General features: G+C 50.1%; 1 protein-coding gene across 11 annotated transcripts in view; it reads right to left on the reverse strand.

The window, feature by feature from the left end:
* The window catches only part of CUX1 (cut like homeobox 1), a 375,717-nt gene extending 355,839 nt beyond the window's left edge, over nucleotides 1–19,878 (reverse strand). For 5 of the 11 annotated variants that reach the window (XM_058569064.1, XM_058569060.1, XM_058569061.1 and 2 more), the window contains exon 1: nucleotides 18,174–18,917. In XM_058569064.1, coding sequence (XP_058425047.1) covers nucleotides 18,174–18,503 — 330 coding nt within the window. In that variant the 5' untranslated portion in view covers nucleotides 18,504–18,917. Of the gene's footprint in view, nucleotides 1–18,173; nucleotides 18,918–19,700 lie in introns of those variants that run through there. The other 6 variants (XM_058569065.1, XM_058569069.1, XM_058569062.1 and 3 more) reach the window with 3 other exon arrangements.
* Between the last annotated feature and the right edge of the window lie 2,152 nt (nucleotides 19,879–22,030).

Consider the following 22,030-nt stretch of genomic DNA (forward strand, 5'->3'; position numbering starts at 1 on the left):
ACAAACTGAATAAAAATGAAAGCGCTACATGTGAAAATTTGTGGAACACGGCTAAAGTAATACTTAAAAGAAATGTTATGGCTTTGAATACATTTATCAGAAACAGGAAAGAATTCAAATTAAAAAGCTGAGCATTCAAAAAAAGAAGTTAGGAAAAGAGAGTGACCTCAAAGAGGCAGAGTGAAATAAAGGTGAGAAATCAGCCACATAAACAAAAAAAGACAAGGAGATTAAAAAGAGTGAAAGCTTGGTTTTTTAAAAAGATTAACAAGATAAACAAAATTCTACGTGAGATGGATAATAAAAAAGAAAAGTTCTAGACAAATTCAGAAATACAAAATGCAGAAAGAAAATTGGAAATGGCTAGAGCTAAAAACAGATTTTAAAAAATAACAAAAACATTATGAACAATCATACAACGGTAAGTTTTAAAACCTAGACAAAATGGATACATTTCCAGAAAATTATAAAATGCCAAAATTGGTCTAAGAATAGAAAACCTGGAGAGACCAATAATAAGGCAAGTGAAATGGTAAAGGCCTTAGGCCGGGCGGTCTTATAGGTGAGCCCAATCAAAATGAAGATACAGATAATCCTCATCTTACACAAATGATTCCAAAACAATTTTAACCCATTTTATATTATAACCTCAATTCCAACTGGATAAGGATAAGAAAATTATAGGCCAATTTCATTTAATAACACAGATGTGAAAACTGTACATCAAATCCAACAATATTTTTAAAATACAAGATAATGAAGAGTTTATCCCAGAATGAAAGGATGATTCAGCATCAGAGCATCAATCAGTGTAATTTACCACATTCACGGACAAGGCATAAAAACTGCATAGACAGGAATAAATGTTAAGGAAAAGTATTTGCTAAGGGTTAGCACCTGTTTATGATAAAAACTCTCAGAAAACTAGGGAAAATGGAGTTAAGGTACTTCCTTAACCTGATTAAAGCTGCTACAAAAAATCTCCCTTGCACACTCCTTATAAGACCAGAAGAAAAGGCAGGCCATCACCACCCACCACTATGCAACAGAGACCTTGAGGTTCTCGACGACAGAACAAGGCACTCGAGTACAAGGAGTGGAAGGAAAGGGACAAAGTGTCACGTTTTTGCATATGAGATTGTCTCCTGAGAATCAACAGAATCAAGTTAACCAGTAAAACTAATGACATTCAGCCAGCGTGCCAGTTTCAAAATCAGTAAACAAAAACCAGTTGCTGTCTTCTATACCACAATAATCAATTAGAAAATTTTTTTAAAAAAATCAATGACACTGTTCACAATATTACAAAAACTATACAGAACTAGGAATTAATCTAACAAAGAATGCACAAACCTTTATGGAGAAGGAAGACATAAATAAATGGAGAAATATCCTTGTTCAAGGATGGAACAACTTAAAGTTCTTAATTCTTCCCCAAATTAATCTGTATATTTAATCCAAATCCAATAAAAACTCCAGCAGAACTTACGGGGAACCTGACAGAAATGTGCATGAAAAGACAATGGGCCTTGAGTAGCCAAGATATTTTGAATAAGAAGAGCAAAGAGGAGAAATTCACCCAATCAGAAACTAAGACACAGCATAAAGCCACAGTAATTAAAACGGTACAGTACCAGCGCAAGAAGAAATAAATAGGGCAGCGGAACAAGAGAATGACCCCAGAAACATATCACATACACATGGGCCCGTGCAGTACGACAGAGGCCACTTCCCAAATTAGCAGCAGGAGATGGACTGCTCAACAGGTAATGCTGGAAAAACAGACTACCTTGCATACTGTACAAAAATCATCTCCAACCTGAAGACCTAACCGCAGAAGACAAATCTATATGACTATCAAGATATGAATATCTTTGTGATCTTGAGCGCAGAAAGATTTTCTCAAACAAGACTGAAATGACACAAAACAGGGTAAAAAACTGATTGACTTGACTTTATCTAAATTAAGTTTTTCTGTTTCTTGAAGGACACTACACTCAACAAACGAGAGACTGGGAAAAGATATTTGCCACAGTGAAAACCAACACAGGATTAGCATGTAAAACATAAATGGAACCCTTGCAAATCAATAAAAAGATAGGAAACCACTCAAAAAAAAAGGACAAAATATATGACCAATTTACAAAAGCGGAAATGGGAAAATCTAACAAGTATAAAACGACGTTTATAACAAGTATGAACCTTACTGGTGATCAGAGAAAACTCACCAGATGCTGAAGTACCACTTTAAAATCATCAAAACAACAATCAGCCTCCAGGAAGTGCTGATGAGAATGTGGGGAGAGTAGAGGGGTGCAGCCATTCCGGGGAGCAATCTGGCAGTGCGGAGTGCAATGAAGAACTCTTTTCACCCTGGGACTCAACAATCCACTCCTGGACATCCATCAAGAGACATGCATAAGGATGCCCGAGGCATTGGGGTGTTAGAGGCCAGCGGGGCGGGGGGGGGGGGGGGGGGGGGGAGCTATCCCCAGGGAAATGGACACGTGAGCAAAGGTGGTGCTATGGACTGAAGTGTGTGCCCCCCAAATTCATTTGTTGAAGCCTGAGCCCTCAATGTGATGGTATTTGGAGGTGGGGCCTTTGGGAGGTGATTAGGTTTAGATGAGGTCATGAGGGTGGGGTCCCAGTGATGGGATTAGTGCCCTTAGAAGAAGAGACACCAGAGAGCTCCCTCTCTCTTTCTCAATCCCCTTGTCCTGTGACGATACAGCTGTCTGCAGGCCATCTGCAAGCTGGGAAGAAGGTCCTCACCAGGAACCCAATCTGCCAGCACCTTGACCTTGGGCTTCTCAGCCTCTAGAACCGTGAGCAATAAATGTCCGTTGTTTAAGCCACCCGGTCTATGGTACTTTGTTATAGCAGCCTGAGCTAACACAAGTGGATTCTTAAGATGGAATCCAATGCAGTTATCGTGAATTTATCATGACGAATGAAATTCATAGGGAGGAATACAGTTAGATCTCAAAAACAGTGATGAGGGAAAAGGAAGGAGAGAAAGACACAGCACAATACTTATGAATTACAATTACTTATACACATAAAACACGCCACATACTTTACCAGGATACATCCATATAAAGGCATATTAAACACAGTAGAATGAGGAAGGGAGGGGACTAGAAATGGGGATGGAGCGTAAAGGAGAAAAAAATTTAATAAGCTGAATCAGGATGTGCTGTGAACACAGGAGTGATTCATGTAGGGTGAGACACACGTGTGTGTGCATACACGCATGCACACAACACACACACATACCCAAAGGCAAGCAGAAAATAGGGATTTAGTTTTTCTTACCCATGGTGCAGAAATGAGTGTGTGAAAACTCGTACAATTTGACTTAAGGATTTCGACCTCTAACATAATAAAAGAACTGGCAAGATGTTCCTAAACTTTCAAAATTACAGTGGACTGAGTCACTAACAGCCCCTCATTTCTGTTCCACTGAGGAGGTAAGATGATAGACTTATCTGAATTGACAGACCCACACAGACACACATACACAACTGAAAAAGATCTGGTATTTTGCTGTAACTTACGGAACCTGTCAATTTCATTCACAATTTACACCAGCTTCTAATTATAATTAAATGAATATTAACCATTCTAATTGCTTAATGCTTTACTGGCTGGATCTAAAGAACTGAGGGACATCTGGCTTAGCAAATGGAATTCTGCTTGCTCTTAGCAAAGGGAGCTTAGAGCACCCGTCTGCTTCTCCCACTCTGAAGTCGACCTTCACCCAGGACCAGGGTGTCTCAACAACATGACTGGTAGGTCCACACCCAGCCAAAGCAGTCAAGAGTAACTGTCTATGGTCTGGATTTTCATCGTAATATTCTTGTTTCACGTCACAGAAAGCTGGAGTCAGGGCGGCTGCAGGAGTGAGGGCCCAGGTTCCTTCCACCTTCCTGCTCTGCCGTCCTCTGCAGCTGCCCTTTGTCTAGGGCTCCCCACAGAGGGCTAAGATGGTGGGAGCAGGCCTGGGCAGCCTCTTCTTGCACAGGCATGCTCACAGGCAGAAAATGGCAGTTGGCCCTGGCTCATCTCCTTTTATCAGAGAAGACACACGTTCTCCTACGCAACTCCACCTGGCACTCCCTGTCTCTCTGGGCAAAACAAAGCTAAATGCCCACCACAGCTGGCCAGGAGGAAGCACTAGCAGGATTAGTCAAGTTTCCTCCCCAGCAAGGGAAAGGCCCCTTGCTGGTGGACAAGGCAGGCAGGCCGGAAAGGGCGAGAGCCTGGGTGGGCACCAGCAGGGTCTACTCTCATTCACACCACTCCGCAGCCTTTCCACAGACCCATATGTACAGAACAGTGGTTCCAAAGGGGGGAACCCCACCACAATCCGAGGAGTCGGAGGAAGACCAGAGCAAAGAGAATACCCTGGAACAAGGAGCACTCTGAAAAGTGAAGAGGAGTTACACATAAGAAGAGATCAAAAAGTAACAGACTGGGGGCCAGCCCAGTGGCATAGTGGTTAAGTTCACACGCTCCACTTCAGCAGCCCAGAGTTCGCAGGTTTGGATCCCAGGCGTGGACCTACACAGCGATCATCAAGCCATGCTGTGGCAGCGTCCCACATATAAAGTAGAGGAAGATGGGCACAGATGTTAGCCCAGGGCCAGTCTTCCTCAGCAAAAAGAGGAGGATTGGCAACAGATGTTAGCTCAGGGCCAGTCTTCCTCACAAAAAAAAAGGAACAGACTGGAAAAGTTAACCGCAGAGTTACTAAATATGACCCAGCAATCCCACTCCCAAGTACATACCTAGGAAAAGTGAAAACATACATTCACACAAAAAATTGTACACAGATGTTCATAATAGCATTGTTGGTCCCCAAAGCAGAAACAACCCAAATGCCCATCGATTTATGAAAGGATAAACAAAATGTGGTCTACTCATACCATGGGATATTATTCAGCCATAAAAAGGAATGAAGGGGCCGGCCCAGCGGCATAGTGGTTAAGTTCTCACACTCCACTTTGGCGGCCCAGGGTTCACAGGTTCGAATCCCAGATGCAGACCTACGTACCGATCATCAAGTCATGCCGTGGCAGCGTCCCATGTACAAAATAGAGGAAGATGGGCATGGATGTTAGCTCAGGGCTAATCTTCCTCAGCAAAGAGGAAGATTGGCAAGGGATGTTAGCTGAGGGCCAATCTTCCTCACGAAAAAAAAAAGAAAGGAATGAAGTACTGATATGTGCTACAACATGGATGAGCTTGGAAAACATTACACTGAGTGAAAGAAGCCAGATGTGAAAGGCCACATATTGTATGATTCCATTTTTATGTGAAAGATCCAGAATAGGCAAATCTATAGAAACAGCAGATTAATGTTTACATGGTGGGGAGGAGAGGGGTGGGGGTGACTGCTAACGGGTCTGGGGTTTCTTGCTGGGGGGTTGGAAATGTTCTGGAATTAGATTGTGGTGATGGTTGCACAACACTGTGAATGTCCCAAAAGGTTAAAATGGTGAATTTTATATGAATTTTACCTTAAAAAATAAAAAGTAACAGAACAGAGGTATCAGGCATTGTGTCAAGGGAGCTGCTCTTTGCACCGACAACAGGCAGCATGTTCAACAGAAAAAACTTTTTCCAAGAGTGCTCTGCGCCATCGTGTCCCCCCAAAATGTACAACTAGCTGTATACTCAAATGTTTTCAAGGCCCGCTCCCCCTTATAAAAGAGAAATCTGTAAGAGTCTGAGGCATCCTCACGGCCCTGCCCCAAATACCTGCTTCAGCGCACGCTTCTGAACACGGGGCTCCCTCCCCAGTGCAGTTCGCTCTGCACATCCACTGGGAAACACACTGGAAAACTCACACACGGCATTCAGAAAACCTCTCTAGTTTGAAACGTAAGGATCAGCTTTTGAAAAGATGCCCTGAGCCTCTCAAATGAATAGCAGGTATCTCTCGGAAACAGGACGTCGGCCACTGAATGCCACATGTGCACACCACTGTTTAAGGTCCATTCCAAGAAGCTTCCCTGGGAGAACAGCTGATGGCAGGTGTGTCTGGGGAATAAGGAAGGGCAAGCAGGCGGCTGTGCAGGGACAGGACAGGAGGGCCTGACCACTCTACCCTTGTGCCAACACTGCACTCCATTCTGGGATGCGCTGTGTGTCCCCCATCAGAGGAAGATGGGAGTGCCCAGCTTTAGGGGCAACGGTCAACTGGGATAAAGATTTCTTAGCAAGACACCCTCCTCCTAACCCAAAATAAGACCATATTTGCAAGGAGGAAGTCCACGAACACAAAGCTCGGTCTCGGGATCTGAGGCTCAGTTTACTGGTCCAGAAGCCCTGCACCCCAGGCCTCCTAGAATTCACACTGCCCAGTAACGTTTTTAAACCTGGCTTCCACCTTTCCCTTTCACCCCAAGGTGAAAGACCTACCCACCTTTTCCTTTCTCCATGAACCGTCTCTCCTGTTCTAGAAGCCTTCACATTCACTTGAATACAACCTCCCTCCCATATTCCCCAGTAAATAATCACGGAACAGTGCCCTCAGCTTCCCTCCAGCCACCCCCAACTCACGTTCCTAGCCTGAGTCCTTCTCTTCAACCTGCAAACAAGTTCGAGCCTTCACATCCTAAAACAACCCTTCACTACACACCATCACCCGCCCCTCCTCCCTCCCTGCACTTCCCACTCGTCTCACACCTTGGCAGGTCCCAGGGAGCTGCTCCTCGTGACGAGGAGAAGGCACCCTGGGTAGCCCAAAAGGCAGCCGGCCTGACCCGGGGTGCAGGAACTCCGATGCCAAGCAGAAAGTGGCTGTCCTAATAGCCGGCAGGCATGAACCCCCCACCAGTACGTACCTGACTTGCCACCAGGTATCGCACTATAATTAGTCATTGTAATTGAAGCCGAACGTAATTAATTACATAATTTTGAAGTGTTCAAGTTTAATTCTATTAAAATTACATCATGAAGGGGGGAATTACAAAGGATTACCGACAAAGAGCAAATAGGGATGAATAAAGCAACTCTAGGCTGACTCCACGAACATCTGAGTCACACCCAATGCTCAAGTACGAGGCCTGTCACCCCACCTGCTTTTAATAAACCTGTGGAGCCCAGCCAGGCGGCTGTGTGCATGGGCTGCCTCTGGCAGGGCAGCACCAGGCACCAGGTGACACTGGCCTGCTGGACGCTCAGCATCAACTGGACCCTGAAGACGCTCCCTCCGTGCACTGCTCCCTAGCCCTTCCAAGGCAGCTTTCCCCACCCCACTTCCTCCACTGACGCCTCCCCCACAGGTGGCCTGTCTAAACGCCACTCACCTGGCCCCATCTCTGCCACAGCCACCACGACTAGGTGCCACCCTCGCCCTCAAGCACTCAGTCTGGCATCTTCTCTCCCGGCTCCAGCCCTGTCCATCTCTTACTGGACTATGACTCCCACAGTCTTCTGGCTCCATTCTCTACCACCCCCCCCGTCCACACTCTGGCCAGCCTTTCATATGGGGCTTCCGGAAGGATTCTCCTAAACACAAATCTGAGTGCTGAGTTGTCCCTCTTCCATTTAAAAAGCAGTCCTTTCTCAGGCCCTCAGAACAGAAATGACTCGGTGGGGTTTTGCAGAGGTCCCATTCTGTTTCCAGGCCGTGGGCACCTGCACTCTATGCCTTACTTATTCCTACGTTTAATTCCTGTCCCCCCGCTAGAATGTAAGCTCTTTGAGGGCAGGGATTTCCTGCTGCTCCGATCATCAGGACGCTGTGTAGAGGAGTCCCTGGCCCACAGGAGATGAAATAAGTCAATGGAGCAAGATGGCCCAGGCCCGTCTTTCCAGACCCCTGCCCTGCCCACACATAACCTGATCCCCAGCCCGTATAACCTGATGCGGGGGGACACTCTGCATGTCCTGCAGTTCTCTGACCAGCAGGGCCGGGGGCTCATTCCTCTTGGCACCCAGGGGCTTCAATAGGATCCAGTGCAGACATCAGGCACCACAGACACGCTCAATAGATGAATGAATAAATGGACCCCGCAGTCTGAAAAAAATGACTCGTTCCAAAAACAAACAAAACTGCAAACAACTTCTCTCAAACGTGCTGCATTATATTTCCAAGACCAGCGCACCTTGACCAACGTTTTCTTATTAAATTAACAACTTCATTACAAGACAAGCTGCACCATCGCAAAAAATCAGGCATGCAAAACAATCACCTGAATCCAGAGCAGCCCAAACACTGTTTCTCCACGATAACTCCTGGAGGAAAATAAGCTAAGATCTAAGGAGTGTCCTCTGACCAGGCTTCTCTTGGACACATGTCCACCCGCAGACACTTATAAAGCTGGTCTCCCACTGAGCACACCACAGCACCACCTTCGCGTGGAACTGAGAACAGGCCCCGTGCAGGCGGTGCTGTCGGGGGCACGGGTCTGAACGGATCTGGATCCAGTGTCCCTGCAGTGACCACATCAGCTAGACTCCCAGGGGATGAGAGAGTGAGGATGTCTTGGCCGCCTCGGGTTAAATCCAAATACTAGTATCTAGCAGCCATTCGCTGCCAGCACCAGCGTCAGGCCCCACGTCTCAGAAAGGAGTCCTGACGGACACTCACGCTCCCCAGGCCTGTGCTTGCAGCAGAACTGCCCGCTGGGCAGTGCACGCCTTCTCCTCTGCCAGGTCCCTTCCTCCCTCAGGCCCAGGTACCACAACCTGCCTAACATTTCCCCAAAACTCTTCCAACAGATTTGTGTATGCACAGATGGGGGATCGAGGACAGCAGGGGACACCATGAGGGCTGCATTCAGCTGGATGCCATAACTGCACCCCAACCATCAGACAAAGTTTGCCAACAGGAATGCTCATCCCCCACGGGAGGGTTATCTGTCAGAGCTCTACCACTACGAGCTGACTCTGAAGCCTCGGGCCAGGGGAGGCTCTAGAAAACTCCTCAGACCCAGCAAGGGCTCATCCAGGGGTCCACCCACCGGTCACCTTCACAGGCACCTTCACGTCCACCTCACAGGCTTTATTTCACTCTCCAGCTACTCACAGTAAGTGACTCACCCACTCCCAAGCTCAGCTAGGGTGGCCTGTGCATGGGGGGCCCCCTTCCGAATCCCCCCACAGCCTTGTCATGATGCCCAAACAGTTTCCACTGAGGGTGGGTCTCAGGACAGCAGGGGTCAGCAGGAAAAGCATGGACTGGACCTGCGCGCAGCAGACCTAGGAATCCACCTTTCCACTCGCCAGCCTCTCACCCACCAGCCAGACCCTATCTCCTCTGTGGGGCTGTTGTGTGGGTGATGGGAAAGAAATCAAGAGCCGCAACCACCACCCGCCCAGGGTTAATACTCAGGAAATGATAGCTGTAGTGTATATAAAGAGTTTTTTCTAAGTTTCTGTCTTGTCACCAGTGGACATAAAACCAGCTACAATATGTGGAATCCAATACTACGAGCACTGCTTCCCTTCTCTCCTCCTCCTCGTACCGAGCATCAGCACTCCTAGCTCCGTGACTGGGAAGGTTCAGACTCGAGGGGGTGAGGTCCCCAGCTAAGATGAGCTCTTCAGCCCTCCCCACCTCAAAGGATGCCACACTCAAGCACCCACCAAAACACAAACGAATCCTCCACAGGCTTCCAACGCCAGGCTTCAGCGCATCGTCTGAACTTCAGCACCCACCTCTCTATTGAGCTCCACCCCTCCTTTCCCCCAGGGCTCAGCCCCTGAACTCCCACCGGTCCCCCACATCCGACATATCCCACAAGGAGCATGCTCTTCCCCAACCTGGGGTGGCTCCTCTCCCTCCTCCCCGTCCCTTTGGACGCCAGGCCCCACCCCCTGATCAGCCACCCACGCTGGACATAGAGTCTGTGGCTCCTCTCAGCGCCGCTGTGGGTGCAGTCCCGGCTACCCTCACTTCCCCAAATCCATGCAAATGCTTCTGCAGCCAGACAGTGACGTCATCTCTACAAAATTATCCTAGGTACTTTCTTTGTAAATGAAGAAGCAGAGAAAGCTCACAGGCTGTGAAGGCCACTGCTCCAAAAGGGGACTGGCCGGGAGCCTTGGCCCAGAGGCACATCAGACCCATGGGGCAGCTGCTGGGGGCTGAGCACGCGTGGGACATTTCTCCAGGGCTGACACCCAGACCTGGTAACTCGCTTTCTCCTGCACTAGTTCGGTTCTGATCGTTACAATAGGCACTTTCCCCGTTCCTATGGGGAAGTTTCTTCCCATTCGGGCTGTGAGCAGGGTCAGAGAAGAAATCTCTGTCAAAGACTTGTTCTGCCTCATTCTATTTTTAAAAGTGGGAATGTTTTATGTGCCACAAATACAATTATGCATATTTTAACCAATGTATATGTCACTTTGCAAAGAAGGAATTTAATAAATGGGAATAAAGAAGAAATACACGTTCTGCTGGTGGATACCTATCAGTAGCTTTCAAAATACAGCCATTTTAAGATAACCTACCTACCTCTCATAATCCTAAAAAGAATTCCCTTTGCATTCTTCAGTTAACTAGCTGAATGAGTCCTAAATCAGAATACACCGGGCCGCCCCCCAAAAAAAGGCCCACAGTTCTCCTGCAGCAGGACTCACTGGGTGCCAAGAATGGTGGTGGGTGCTACCGCAGAGGGTGGGGAGAAACTACAGGTGCATAACAACATGCGGTGCAGAACAGGAGCGTGAGTGCTAAGGCCGGCCAGAGTACAGTAGGTGCTCAGTGGGGTCTATCAGAAACACCACGGAGGGAAGCCAGAGCTCAGAGGGGAGGCCTCCAAGATCACCGGCCACCACGCAAATGTTCTGCTGGAACACACTCTCTTCCATGCTTCCCCAGGCACAAAGAACTAGCTCAAGCTTTCCCTCCCCTCTGGGGGGCTTCCCTGCCCACTCCACCCCGATTTCGAAGCCATTCCTCTCCAGCCCTGCGGCATCTCATGCACACAGCTCCGTCACAGCCGAATCCCAGCCACCCCGTCCAGCTCTTCCCAGAGAGGGCTGCCGGCTCCTCCAGGGTGGGAACTGCTCTCCCCTACCCTGCGTGCAGGTGCCTGGCACACAGGGGCTCCCAGGGCGTTGGTGACACGACAGAGGAGTGCATGAAGTAAGGCTCGACACTCAGACATGCAGAGGGAGGAGGAGGGCCTGAATCTCAGATCCTTCTAAGTAGGGCAAAAGGTTCAGGTGAGGTAGACACACCGTCAGGAACTCTGTCTGCCGGCCTAAGGAATGTGCTCTCCATTCTGTGCCAAATGGAGCCACTGTGGGTGTTCGAGGACAGGAATGACGTTTTGAAATCAATGGTTTGGGAAGATTAATCTGGCAGCCACATCTACAATGGCTTGCGACCTGTTTCGAACAGGCAATTTTGAAACAAGTAAAGGCTACAAAGCAGCTCTTGTGTGTTAGAAAGATTTGGCTCTTACTCACAATAGCAGCCCCCAAAACTAACTGCACACACACACACGAAAGATTTAATCAAGTATCAGTGCATTTTACAATGATAGCGTAATTACATACCAAGACAGAGCAACGTAAAACTATCGCAAACCACTTCGTACGCGCCTCACAATGACATTCAACCAGAACTGGCAACCCTTCCTCTCCCAATCCCACGTCCATGCTGACAAATCAGCATGCCGGGGCTGAGGAGCGGCCAAGGGAGAAGAGAGACGACTGAGCGCTGCCCCTGGGATGGCCTGCTCCAGGTGAGGCCCCTCCAGGGTGAGCGCCCCCCAGGCTCCGGCCACCCCGCTGGTCCTCTGCACTTGCCGGCCACTGTGAGGTCCGTGGGGAACCAAGTCACCTGGATGGGCGCCTTGAGGCAGCCTGGGCTTCCGGTCTGGCTCCCGGGTCCCTCACATGCCGATGGAGCAAAGTAAGACTCCCAACCTGACCTTGTCCCCTACTTGGCCGAATGCTGTGACAACACACGATGTTATGTAAGTGAGGAGTTGAGGTACAGCTGAAATGAAGCAATTCCAGTAAATTAATGTTCCTACAGTGGTTTACACAAACATTCCTGTGCTCACAGTTTTCTGTTTCAAAATCATAAGACTTATAACATCTCTGCTGTGTGACCAGGAAGGGAAGATGGAATTTGAACTGCAGGTCTACTTATAATTTTAGTTGTAACTTCTGTATGCTGGTGACTCAAAATCTTTGCCCTTTAAAAGGTTTGTGTTCTATGGGCAGCCGCTATCTACACGCTCAGTGAGGGCAGACGAGAACAATGTGAAACAGAAATAATTCACGGTACAGGGGACTGCATGGGTTTAAGTTCTAGGTCAACCACCATGGTGAAAAACAGAAAATAAAGAACGTGTTTCACCATTATCTGCCACATCTTTCAGAATGAGGCAAAAATGGTGATAGGAGCAACAGAATGTTCCTATTTTCAGGGTAACAAAAAAAAGTCTTTTCCCAACCTAATCAAAAAATTAAATGTACAATTCCCTCCAGCAAGAATTTTATTTTTAATTTTCATTTACATAGCATCTTTCGTCCAAGAATCTCAAAATAATGGAGCTCCACAAATACTTTAAAAGAAAAAACAGTTGTCACAACAAAGGAGGGGACAGGCTTGGCAGGGCAGGAGCTCAGAAGAGGGGCAACAAATGCCAGGCAGTGGGGACAGCAGGAGCTCCGGGCTGGCGGCGCCCTGGCTGAGGGGGGCTCCGGAGCGGCCCTTCCTGTACCAGCAGCCCACTGGCCCTGATCAGGTTTGCAGCTTCAGGCTCTTCAAGGAAAGGATTTACCTTCAGTGTCACTTACTAGCTTCAATCAAATTATTTTGATCTAAATAGCTATTTCTTCCCTAAAAACAGGAGGGAAGATGGCAATAAACCAAAGACCCTCACAGGTCCAAAGTAACAACTGAATCAACATGCCTAAAATGAGCTCAGATTCTTTTTGGTCTTAAAAACATAAAACTACGTTAGAAAATAAAATATTAACTTATAAGTGGCGAAGATCCAATATAAGAAAGATTATCTTGCTTTTAGGGGTAAATTGGGAAGAAGCTTTTGAGAGGGTTGTTGTTTTGGGGTTTTTTTTTTTTCAGTTAGGTGGACAGGATCTGAACATCTCACATTTAGCAAAAAGCTGTCAACACCCAAATACATTTTAATGACAGCAAGAATGGCATTCTATTTTTCACAATTTCGCAATGTTCACTTAAGAAAGAGCTAATTTGTCAATTTGTTTTTCCCTTAACCAAACTCAGAACAACTCAGACCATATAAAACTTTTTAAAAAACGTTAACTGCTTTTACTTATTGAATAAACACAGCCAAATAGAAAGATGTCTTTAAGAAAACCGGCCGCATGCTGGTACACTCAGAGTAGCACCAAGAACAAGCTTCAGAGTGAGCTCTGCTAATTTCTTCCGAAATTAACATGGTAAATCACAGAGTCAAAAGTACCCAGAATTTCCACTGTCAGCTGACTGAGTCAGCCACAAGCAAGGCCCGGTCGCCTCCCATGTTTTCTAAAGGTGTGGGCCACTTGGTCGCTATTCCCAACTCATTTTCACAAACGCTTTAATGAAAGGAAGCAGAATCTAGTCAGTTTCATGTGGATCCTACCCAGCTGTTTTCCCAGTTGCTTTGCAGTGTTTGGTAAATCCGCGGGAGGAACGAACACTCCTAGCTCCATTCCTTTCCAGCCACCTGTCTGATGGTGTTCCTGAGGAACAACTTCAGGGATGGGGGGTGGGTTGTCCTCTGAGTAGGAATCCGTACCATGGGTTTGAGGAACTCCCTGGGCTGCCCATAGCCCAGGGCTCTAACACACACAAAAATTCTGCCGACTGCCCTGGGCCTCCCGCAGTAAAGAAAAGCCTTCAGATTCAAATGAAGAAATTGACATTTATTTTGTGCACTAACATCATCCTATCGGAATTTAATTGCAGCAAGAATTAGAATTATTTTTATTAGAGAGTGGCCTATTTTTCAAAGGAGAGGTTATTGACGGGTTTTGCTACAAATTAGCTGTCTTTCAGAAAGAGTTGTTTGCCCTCGTTATGTTTTTTAACTGTCACATTACATGAATAGGGGAGCACACGCACTTCGTAAAACTCTTTAAGTCACAGCCCAGGTGCATTAGCCCAGGTGCTTCAAAGCTGCTTCAGGGGTGGTGCAAATGAGGGCACGCCACAGGTCCCCCTCAACCCCAGGTAACTTCCTGCAGGGACACCTCCTGCCCGGCCAAAGACCACTCTCCTCTACCAACGTCCTCAGAAGACAGCTGAAAAGTAGGGCTTGTTACAGCTCAGCAAATCCAGAACTGTGCCGGGACCAACAGCTCACTACAAACCTCAGCAGTCCTCTCCAACAAATCTAAACCTAAACACCAACTAAAAGTTGGTTCTTAAACATACAGCAAAACCAGGGCTGTCGTGGCTTTGAAAAATAGAATAGGAAAAACGATTTAGACAATCAATTAGAGGGCCCCATCGCCAATATCTGATTCAAATAGTCTCCTATTTTTGTGGTTGCTGTTTAAGCTTAAATCTCTAAATGCAGAACTTTTAGGAAAAGCTGTTTCTCTCTGAATTCTAGTCATTATCAGGGTATAATAAAATGGACTCCAAATGTACATGACAATACATGTTTATTAAATCAGAAATTACAAATGAACTCACAACTTCTTTGCTATAAAAGTTACATAATACAGATATTAAATCGCTTGCCTAATTATGCCAGGAAAGTTCCTTTTTCACCCCATGATCCGCATGCACAGTTCTCCCGGGTATCCAAGCATACGGAGGCATCTCGTCCCTAAAATGCCCAGCATGACTGGAACGTCCAGGTAAACAGTAGTGGGCCACAACGAGAGGTCATGGGGCCCCTCTTCAAACAGCTTCAACAAAATGAACGGCCATAAGTAAAAAGTGTCTCTATGCTTTGCTAGAATAAGATTCAAACACAGGATTCCAAGAATTCCACCTGTTTCCAATTAGATACCAGAATTGCTTGAGTGTTTAAACTACATTCACTTGCTACTTATACAAAACAATTCTTCCGGGTTTTTTGAACATTTTAAGTATGTTAAAATAAGATTAAGGGTCTGGTTTAAACAATCAGAGGCAGGGGAATTTCAGTGGAAACCAAAACTCTATCTGTAGCCATAATGCAGAACTTCAGACAAAACAATAGGACGAGATACAGGAATTTCTATCTTTGACAACTGTAAAAATCAGACCTTTCATAGGGACAGTAAGTATAAGCTTTTTAAAAAGTTATACATTAAATAATTATAAATAGGTTTTTTAATGAATCCTAAAATAATGTCTGATCCTATATATTAGAATAACTTTTACAGTAACTTTTAGGCAGCATTCGTGTTACAGTTCATCAGACACACCAGTCTTTTAAACATGTGACATTTACACGAGGCCAAATGTGTGGACCACACGAAACGGAAGCACAGGAGGAATCCAACCCAGCTCTGCAGGATTTTTCACATGATGAATTTCTCTTTTTAAAAACGTACAAGTTTTCCTCTAACAAATTTGTCCTTCTTTCATTTCACTGCAGATGTTCCTTGGGCTTTATAAATGAGCTGAAACGAGTATGGATTTTCTACTCTGAGCCTTGTTTTCTCTAAGACTCAGAATGTGAGCGCAGCCCCAGGAGCAGTCTTGACTGCTGACTGCTACAGGCAGACCCAGAGGGGGCCTCGGAGCACAGACTCTCGCTTCTGCACAGCTCATGCATAAACCTGGTGGGTGTGTTTTAATTGTATGCAACAGGGCAGAGGACTTTTTCAACAGCCACTAAAAGTCCTGGGACCAATCAGCTCCCCAGACAGCATTTTTAAGGTTAGCTCAGTGGAGAGGAGAGAATACTTTCTGAGGGGATCGGCCATGTGTCACCTTTTCCTTTCCAACATTCTCATGTAGCTAACTCCTGGCAGGAGATGTGTGGAATTGAGGAAACAGGTGAAGAGGGTCTTTATGGACCTGACTGTATCAAGAGTTGTTGCATAACTCCATCCCTTCACTGACTTGCACCTTCAAAACAAAAAACCCTACATAGTTTCACACAGAAAAAAAAACTTGCATCAACTGGTAATGACCCCTTCCCAAACCCAATCTCAAAGACACTGATATTAAAAGAACCAAGGAAACAAAGACAGCAGCTGTGGAGGAGCCTTCGATCTGTTTACTCACTATCTTGAAAAGGGTACTAGATGGGACACATATTTTAATCAAAATAATCTACTTCTCAAGGGGAACAGTCCTGGAGAGCCGGTAACATACACACATCCATAGCAGGAGAAAGCAAAATAAAAGCAACCAGAAAATGGACTTTTCAGCAAAACTGAAATTATTTTCTTATTTTGAAAAAGAGGAAAATGTTTAAAGTTTCCTTTTGCAGAGGCTCCTTAAAGGGAATAGGCACCGTGTAGGAATAATGCCTCCCAGGGACGCCAGTCACTGGCAGGCCCCATCCCCAAAAGCTTCACTAACATCCAGTTACATGAGCTTGTTTTACAAAGTGTCCTCTTTTCAAACGTGTATTTAAAAGGAAAATTTATACAATGGTGTTTTTCTTATTTAAAAAAAAAAAAAAGCCTGGTTTTTACAAGTCTGGGATAGGATAAAAACTTGTCCAACTAGTCTTAGCAACACCAGAGCACTGAAACTTCCATACCACAGCCTTTGGGACTAAAAAGGAAATAAAATAGACCTCAGTCTTCAGAAACTCTCTTCCTGGGCACTCGCTCCACGTCCCAAGGCAAGCTTCAAGACACACCATCCAGAGGGGAGACAAGCACACAGCCCCTGCTGGGTGGGTCGAGGCAGAGGCCCGCCACAGCCTCATCTCGCCTGGACCTGTGAAGTCTCTAACTGGATCACCGTCTAGCTGAGAGCCGCCTGTTACCCTCAGGTGGCAATGCCAAAACCCGCTCTGGGCTTTCAGGTAACCCGGTCTCTGTGTAAGGGGTTCCGGAAAGATGAGATGGGTCTGAAACGAACGAATTCTCTCTTCTCAAACTGCAGTCTCATTGGCTCACTGACTGTGGGAACAGAGATGACGCTCAACTAGATATCAACTCAAAAGGCCTCTTCAGGGCCCAGGGAAAGAACCAGTTTAGCCTTATACTTGAACACTGGTGTTCCACAGTTAACTGAAGTTTTCAAACATGCGATGAAGCAGCGTCTAAGGCCCAATCATCACCCACCGTCCAAAGCCAGAGGGTGCTCAGCAAAGAGAAGGGTGCTCACATAAAGGGCTGTTTTATTCAACATCTGAACGTTCATTCACAGAAACTGACCGAAAACTTTTCGTCGAATCCTGGAGTTACACAGTTAAACGTCCTCATGACACCCCGAAGAAGCAGCTAATCACTGGGGGGGGGGGGGGGGTAGTTCATAAAACTAATAACTCTCTAGAAACCAAATCCATCTCCCAAACAGTTTTGCCAGCATGCTTAAAAAAGAAACCTCATTGATATTAAGCTAGAATGTCACATTTAGCAAGACAAGGGGAAAAAATTAAGGTTTGTCTCTTAAAACTCCACAACGGGTTTTACAGTAAGCACAGGAATTAAATTATGATAAAAGGGAGCTATTTTTACTAAAACGGGGTAGACCAATTTATCAAAAATGCCATTCGGCTGTGTTCATTACATTCAGAAATCTAATTTACACAATAGACACTTTGGAGTAATCTATTTTAGTCAATAAATACTCAAACTCCTTTAAGTTTTAATCTTATCGGAAATACTTCACATAGTCTTCTTCCTAGTTAAGCGAGAAATGTGAAGAAATTTCATAACGACTATGAGTCTGCTTTATCGTTCTTACGCAGGCAAGAGCAGAAAACAAGCATATACAATTAAAGTTGTCAGACTCCATTTATATACGTTTTAATCCAATCCGCTGCGTTTTATACAAGTCTGCATCTGGAGTTCATTTGCTTTTCCTTCTAAAAGTACTGCAGGTCACTATCACCAGTCCTCCCGGTTGGGAAAGTTCAGCCAAGTTCACCTTCACGCACACCTTAGAGCTGGGAGCAGTAGCCGACCCCGTGGACGCTGAGGGACCACCCCCCACCCCGAAGCGCCAGGACGCCCTGGCTCTTCTAAGCTGCCGACACCCCCCCCACCACCGCCCCCGGCCCCCGAGCGCTCACCGAGCTTCTGGCCCACAGGCCGCTCACCTTCAGCTTGGCTCCGGCTACACACAACATCCACCTGGCAGAGTCCCGGGGCTGTCCAGGTGCCGCGAGCGCGGAGCTGGCAGGTTCAGGGCGGACCCCGAGGGTGCGCCGTTCCTCTGAGTGCGGGCTGGCAGGCAGGAACGGGGCCCCTGGGCGCGGCAGCGGCTCGGGAGCCCGATGGGGAGCCCCGGCGGGATCCCCCCGCGGCGCCCGGGGATCGGCGCGTGGACCACAGTTCAGCAGGCCGCAGTTCAGCGGGGCCCCCGGGGCTTTGCTTTCGAGAACCCGATCCGAGAAGGCATTTCGGAACGGACACGCCGCGCGCTCCATGGCGCTCGCAGACCGTGCGGGGAGGGCAGGGCCCCCGAAGAGAGGGCCTGCGTGGAGCGGGCGGGTCACTGGGGCCCGCGGGAGGCCCTGGGCGCGGGAAGAAGCGCCCCCCGCAGGGGCAGACAGCGCGCCGGGGCGCAGCGCCGGCCTGCGCTCGGGGAAAGTTGCAGCCCTGCGCCCGCACCCGCGCCCGCGGGGCGCCAGAACCACGGGCTCCGCGCGCGCGGGGCACCCCCGCCACCCCTTGCAAGTTTCCCCAAAGCGCCCCTACCGGGGTCCCCGGCTGCGGAGGGGCCGGTCCACGACACGCGTGCAGGCACACAAAAGAGCCGGGCGACTGCGGGTCTGCGGGGGGCCCCGGGGCGCCCGCCCGGACGTAAACAAACCCCGGGGTCCGCGCGGGGAACCCGGCGCCGGGGGCGGGAGCGGCGGCGCGGCCCCGGCCGGCTGACAGCCGGGGGCGGCGGCCGGGACCCGGGCCGGCCGGGGCCGGGGAGCGCGGACGCCCGGCCACCCGCCCGCCTGGCCGGAGCCGGGCGCGCCGCCGCCGCCGCCGCCGCCGGTGGCCGCTCTGACCCTCCCCCGAGCCGGCGGCACCACAGCGCCACCAGCCCCAGCTCCGCCGCGCCGGCGGCAGTGGCGGCGGCGGCTCCTCCTGGAGAGGCAGGCGCTTCACCCCCCACAGTAACTCCCCACAAACTTTCCCCGGGAATACGGCGAGCCAGGGGCGCGGGGCGCGCGGCCGGGCGCCGCCGCCGGGCCGCAGCCCCCTCCCGGCGCAGCGCCCGCCGCCGCCGCCGCCGCCCGCGCCCCGCTCGCGCGCGCACCCCGCGGCCGCCGGGGCCGCCCCCTCCCCGGTCCCGCGGCGGCGGCGGCGGTGGCGGCGGCGCAGGGCCGGGGGGGCGCCCGGGGTGGGGGCCGACACCGGGGGCAGCGGTGGCGGCGGCGGCTCCCGGCGCCATCTTGGGCTGATCGATGAATTGAACAAAGAGGATCAATTTCTGATCAAGCGAGTTATCAATGGGGGCCGGGGAGCGCGAGGGACTTGTCCCCGACTCGGCCCCGCTTTCCCCGGCACCCCCCTCCTCCCCGCCGCCGCGGCCCCCCGGCGGCCGGGCAGCCCGGGGCCCCGGGGGAGGCCGCGACCGCCCGCAGCCCCCACCCCCGGGCGAGAAGCCGAGCGAGGAGAAGCCTGACCTGCAGCTGCTGTAAATCAAAGCGCTTCCAATATTGAAACATCGATCCCACATTGGCCGCCATCTTGAGACATATTGAGACGGAGTGAGAGGCTGATAGAGAGGGGGCTGGAGTTCAGGAGCCGCCAGGAGGCAGCAGGCGGGCGGCGCCAAAACCCGGCCTGGAGCCGGCCGCCGCCGCCGCCACGGAGGACGCGGACTCCTCCTCACGGCGCCGCCGCAGCCACGGCGAGCCCGAGCCGGAGCCGGAGTCGGAGCCCGAGGGCCGGCGGCCGCCGCCGGGCCTCGCGCGCGCGGCCCCTGCCCCCTCCCCGCGGCGCCCGGCGCCCGGCCCGCGACCCCCGCCCCGCCCGGGCCCCCAGCCCCAGCGGGCGGCGGCCGCCGGCCCGGCCCCGAGGGGGCGCTGGAGGGCGGCTGGAGGGGCGCCCCGGGCCCCCGCTGGAGGCCCCGGGCCCAGCTCACCTGGGGCGGGTTTCGGGTCCCCGGGGGTCGCGATCGCCGGCGGTGGCCGAGCGCGGCGCCCGCAGGGCCTGTGGTGGGGGGCCGTGGCCGCGGTTGAGCGGGCGCGGGCGCAGCGCCGCTGTCGCTCGCCCTCCTGCGGGGCGCCGAGCCCTCGGAGCCGCCGCGACCACCTGCCCGAGCCCCGACCCCGCGCGGACCGGAGCCCCGGCAGCCGCGCGTGTGCGAGGCGCGCTGGCCGTGGGCTGCCGCGCGCCCACCCCCTGCGCCCCAGCGGGACTTAGAGACCGAGCCAGAGGAACGTCGTTTCACGTTGGAGGGAGTGGAGGTGGGGGAAGCCAGCCCCGACCCTCGTGTCGCTGCGCACGTTAATGCCGCACACGGCGGCCGCTCAGTCCCCGCACCGCAACCCCGGTGGCCAGGGGTCTAAGCGGCCCCTATGCGCCCAAGCCGCGCCAACTTAGGCCACGACAGGAAAAGTCTTGGAGCCCAGTTCTGTATCCCCCCGCACCGCTTCAACGGAACAGCCCTAGAAACTTCCTGTAGTTCAGACACCTCAGTTTTCACTCCTTTGGGTGCAGAAACTTGGAAAGTGTGGGTGCACTTCAAACAGAAAGCAAGGTCCCTAGTTTATAGAAATACTAAAATTTCAATGAAAAACTCAATTCTCTTTTGATTTGTTTCTCCGCAGAAACCTGGCAAAAGCACAGGCTTTATGATCATCATCTTTAATTGATTATACACACGTGTGAGTTTGTTTCCAGTAGGAATACTGTACTTTTACTCTCTCGCACTTCATTTCACATGTAATTAGTTAAAATAAATCCCCAAATTCCTTAATCTTGAAAATTATATGTAAATAAAATCTGTATGGAATACAAAATAAAACATGTAAGTGGAATATAATTGCTTTTCAACTGAGTTGGAGCGTTTAGCGCTGATCGTTGTAGTGAATTCAGCACTTTTGAAGGAAAGGACTGGAAATGAAAGTCCCCAAGATTTAGAGAACACGCGTGCCCCCAGGTCTCGCACTGCCGACCAGGAGCCTCAGTTTCGTCAACGCGCTGCTCCTGAGTCTGGAAGGGGGTTCCCTCGGTGTCCTCATCGAGGCTTTTGACTAGCAGGAGGGGCAGGAAGCAGGTGGGTGGGAGCGCGTCGGGGACCTCGGCCCCAGATGCTGTGACGCTGCGCTCGGCAGGGCACTCCCGACTTCGGGACGCCGAGAGCCGCCTGGGTGTGGGGCGCCAGAGCCCGCGCGCGCGGAGTCGGCCGGTGGCCTCACTGCAGCTTCGACCGCGCCGCCCGGTAGAGGGCAGCGGCGCCCCGACACTCGCGTCCCCAGGTCCCAGCGCACGTGCCCACCCGCGCGCCCCGCGCCTGGCCACGCCCTGTCCCAGAGCCAGGCCCCTGGCGGGAAATGGCATTGCCACCTCTGGCGATTCCTGTCCCGACGAAATGCCACATCTAACGATTCCTCCCCTATCCCACACTTGGGGGTCCGTCTGCCCTCCCCTCCTATTAGTGCGGTGGCAGGCCGGCGAGACCCTAAAGGTGACTAGACAAATAAAATGTGCAGAAGCTTAAAAAAAAATCCCTCCCGTGGGGAAGACTCAAGGAAGGATCAGGGGAAATGGTTTGGATTTGGTGCAGATGTTCTCAATCTAATTATCGTGTTGATCCCCTGGGTTTGAACCAAAAAAGTGAAATATATACGACCTGTGTAATACTCTAGAAGTACATCTGGTTGGAATTCAGGGTTCTGAATCCACCGCAATATTTTAGAAGTAAATTTGATGAGTATTAAATACCCTTGTTACGTTTCTAGTTATATTTACATTATTTACATGCTAACTTGACTTAGTAGAGAAATAC

The sequence above is a fragment of the Diceros bicornis genome, chromosome 26 (assembly GCF_020826845.1).
Source record: "Diceros bicornis minor isolate mBicDic1 chromosome 26, mDicBic1.mat.cur, whole genome shotgun sequence".
Taxonomy (NCBI): Eukaryota; Metazoa; Chordata; class Mammalia; order Perissodactyla; family Rhinocerotidae; genus Diceros; species Diceros bicornis.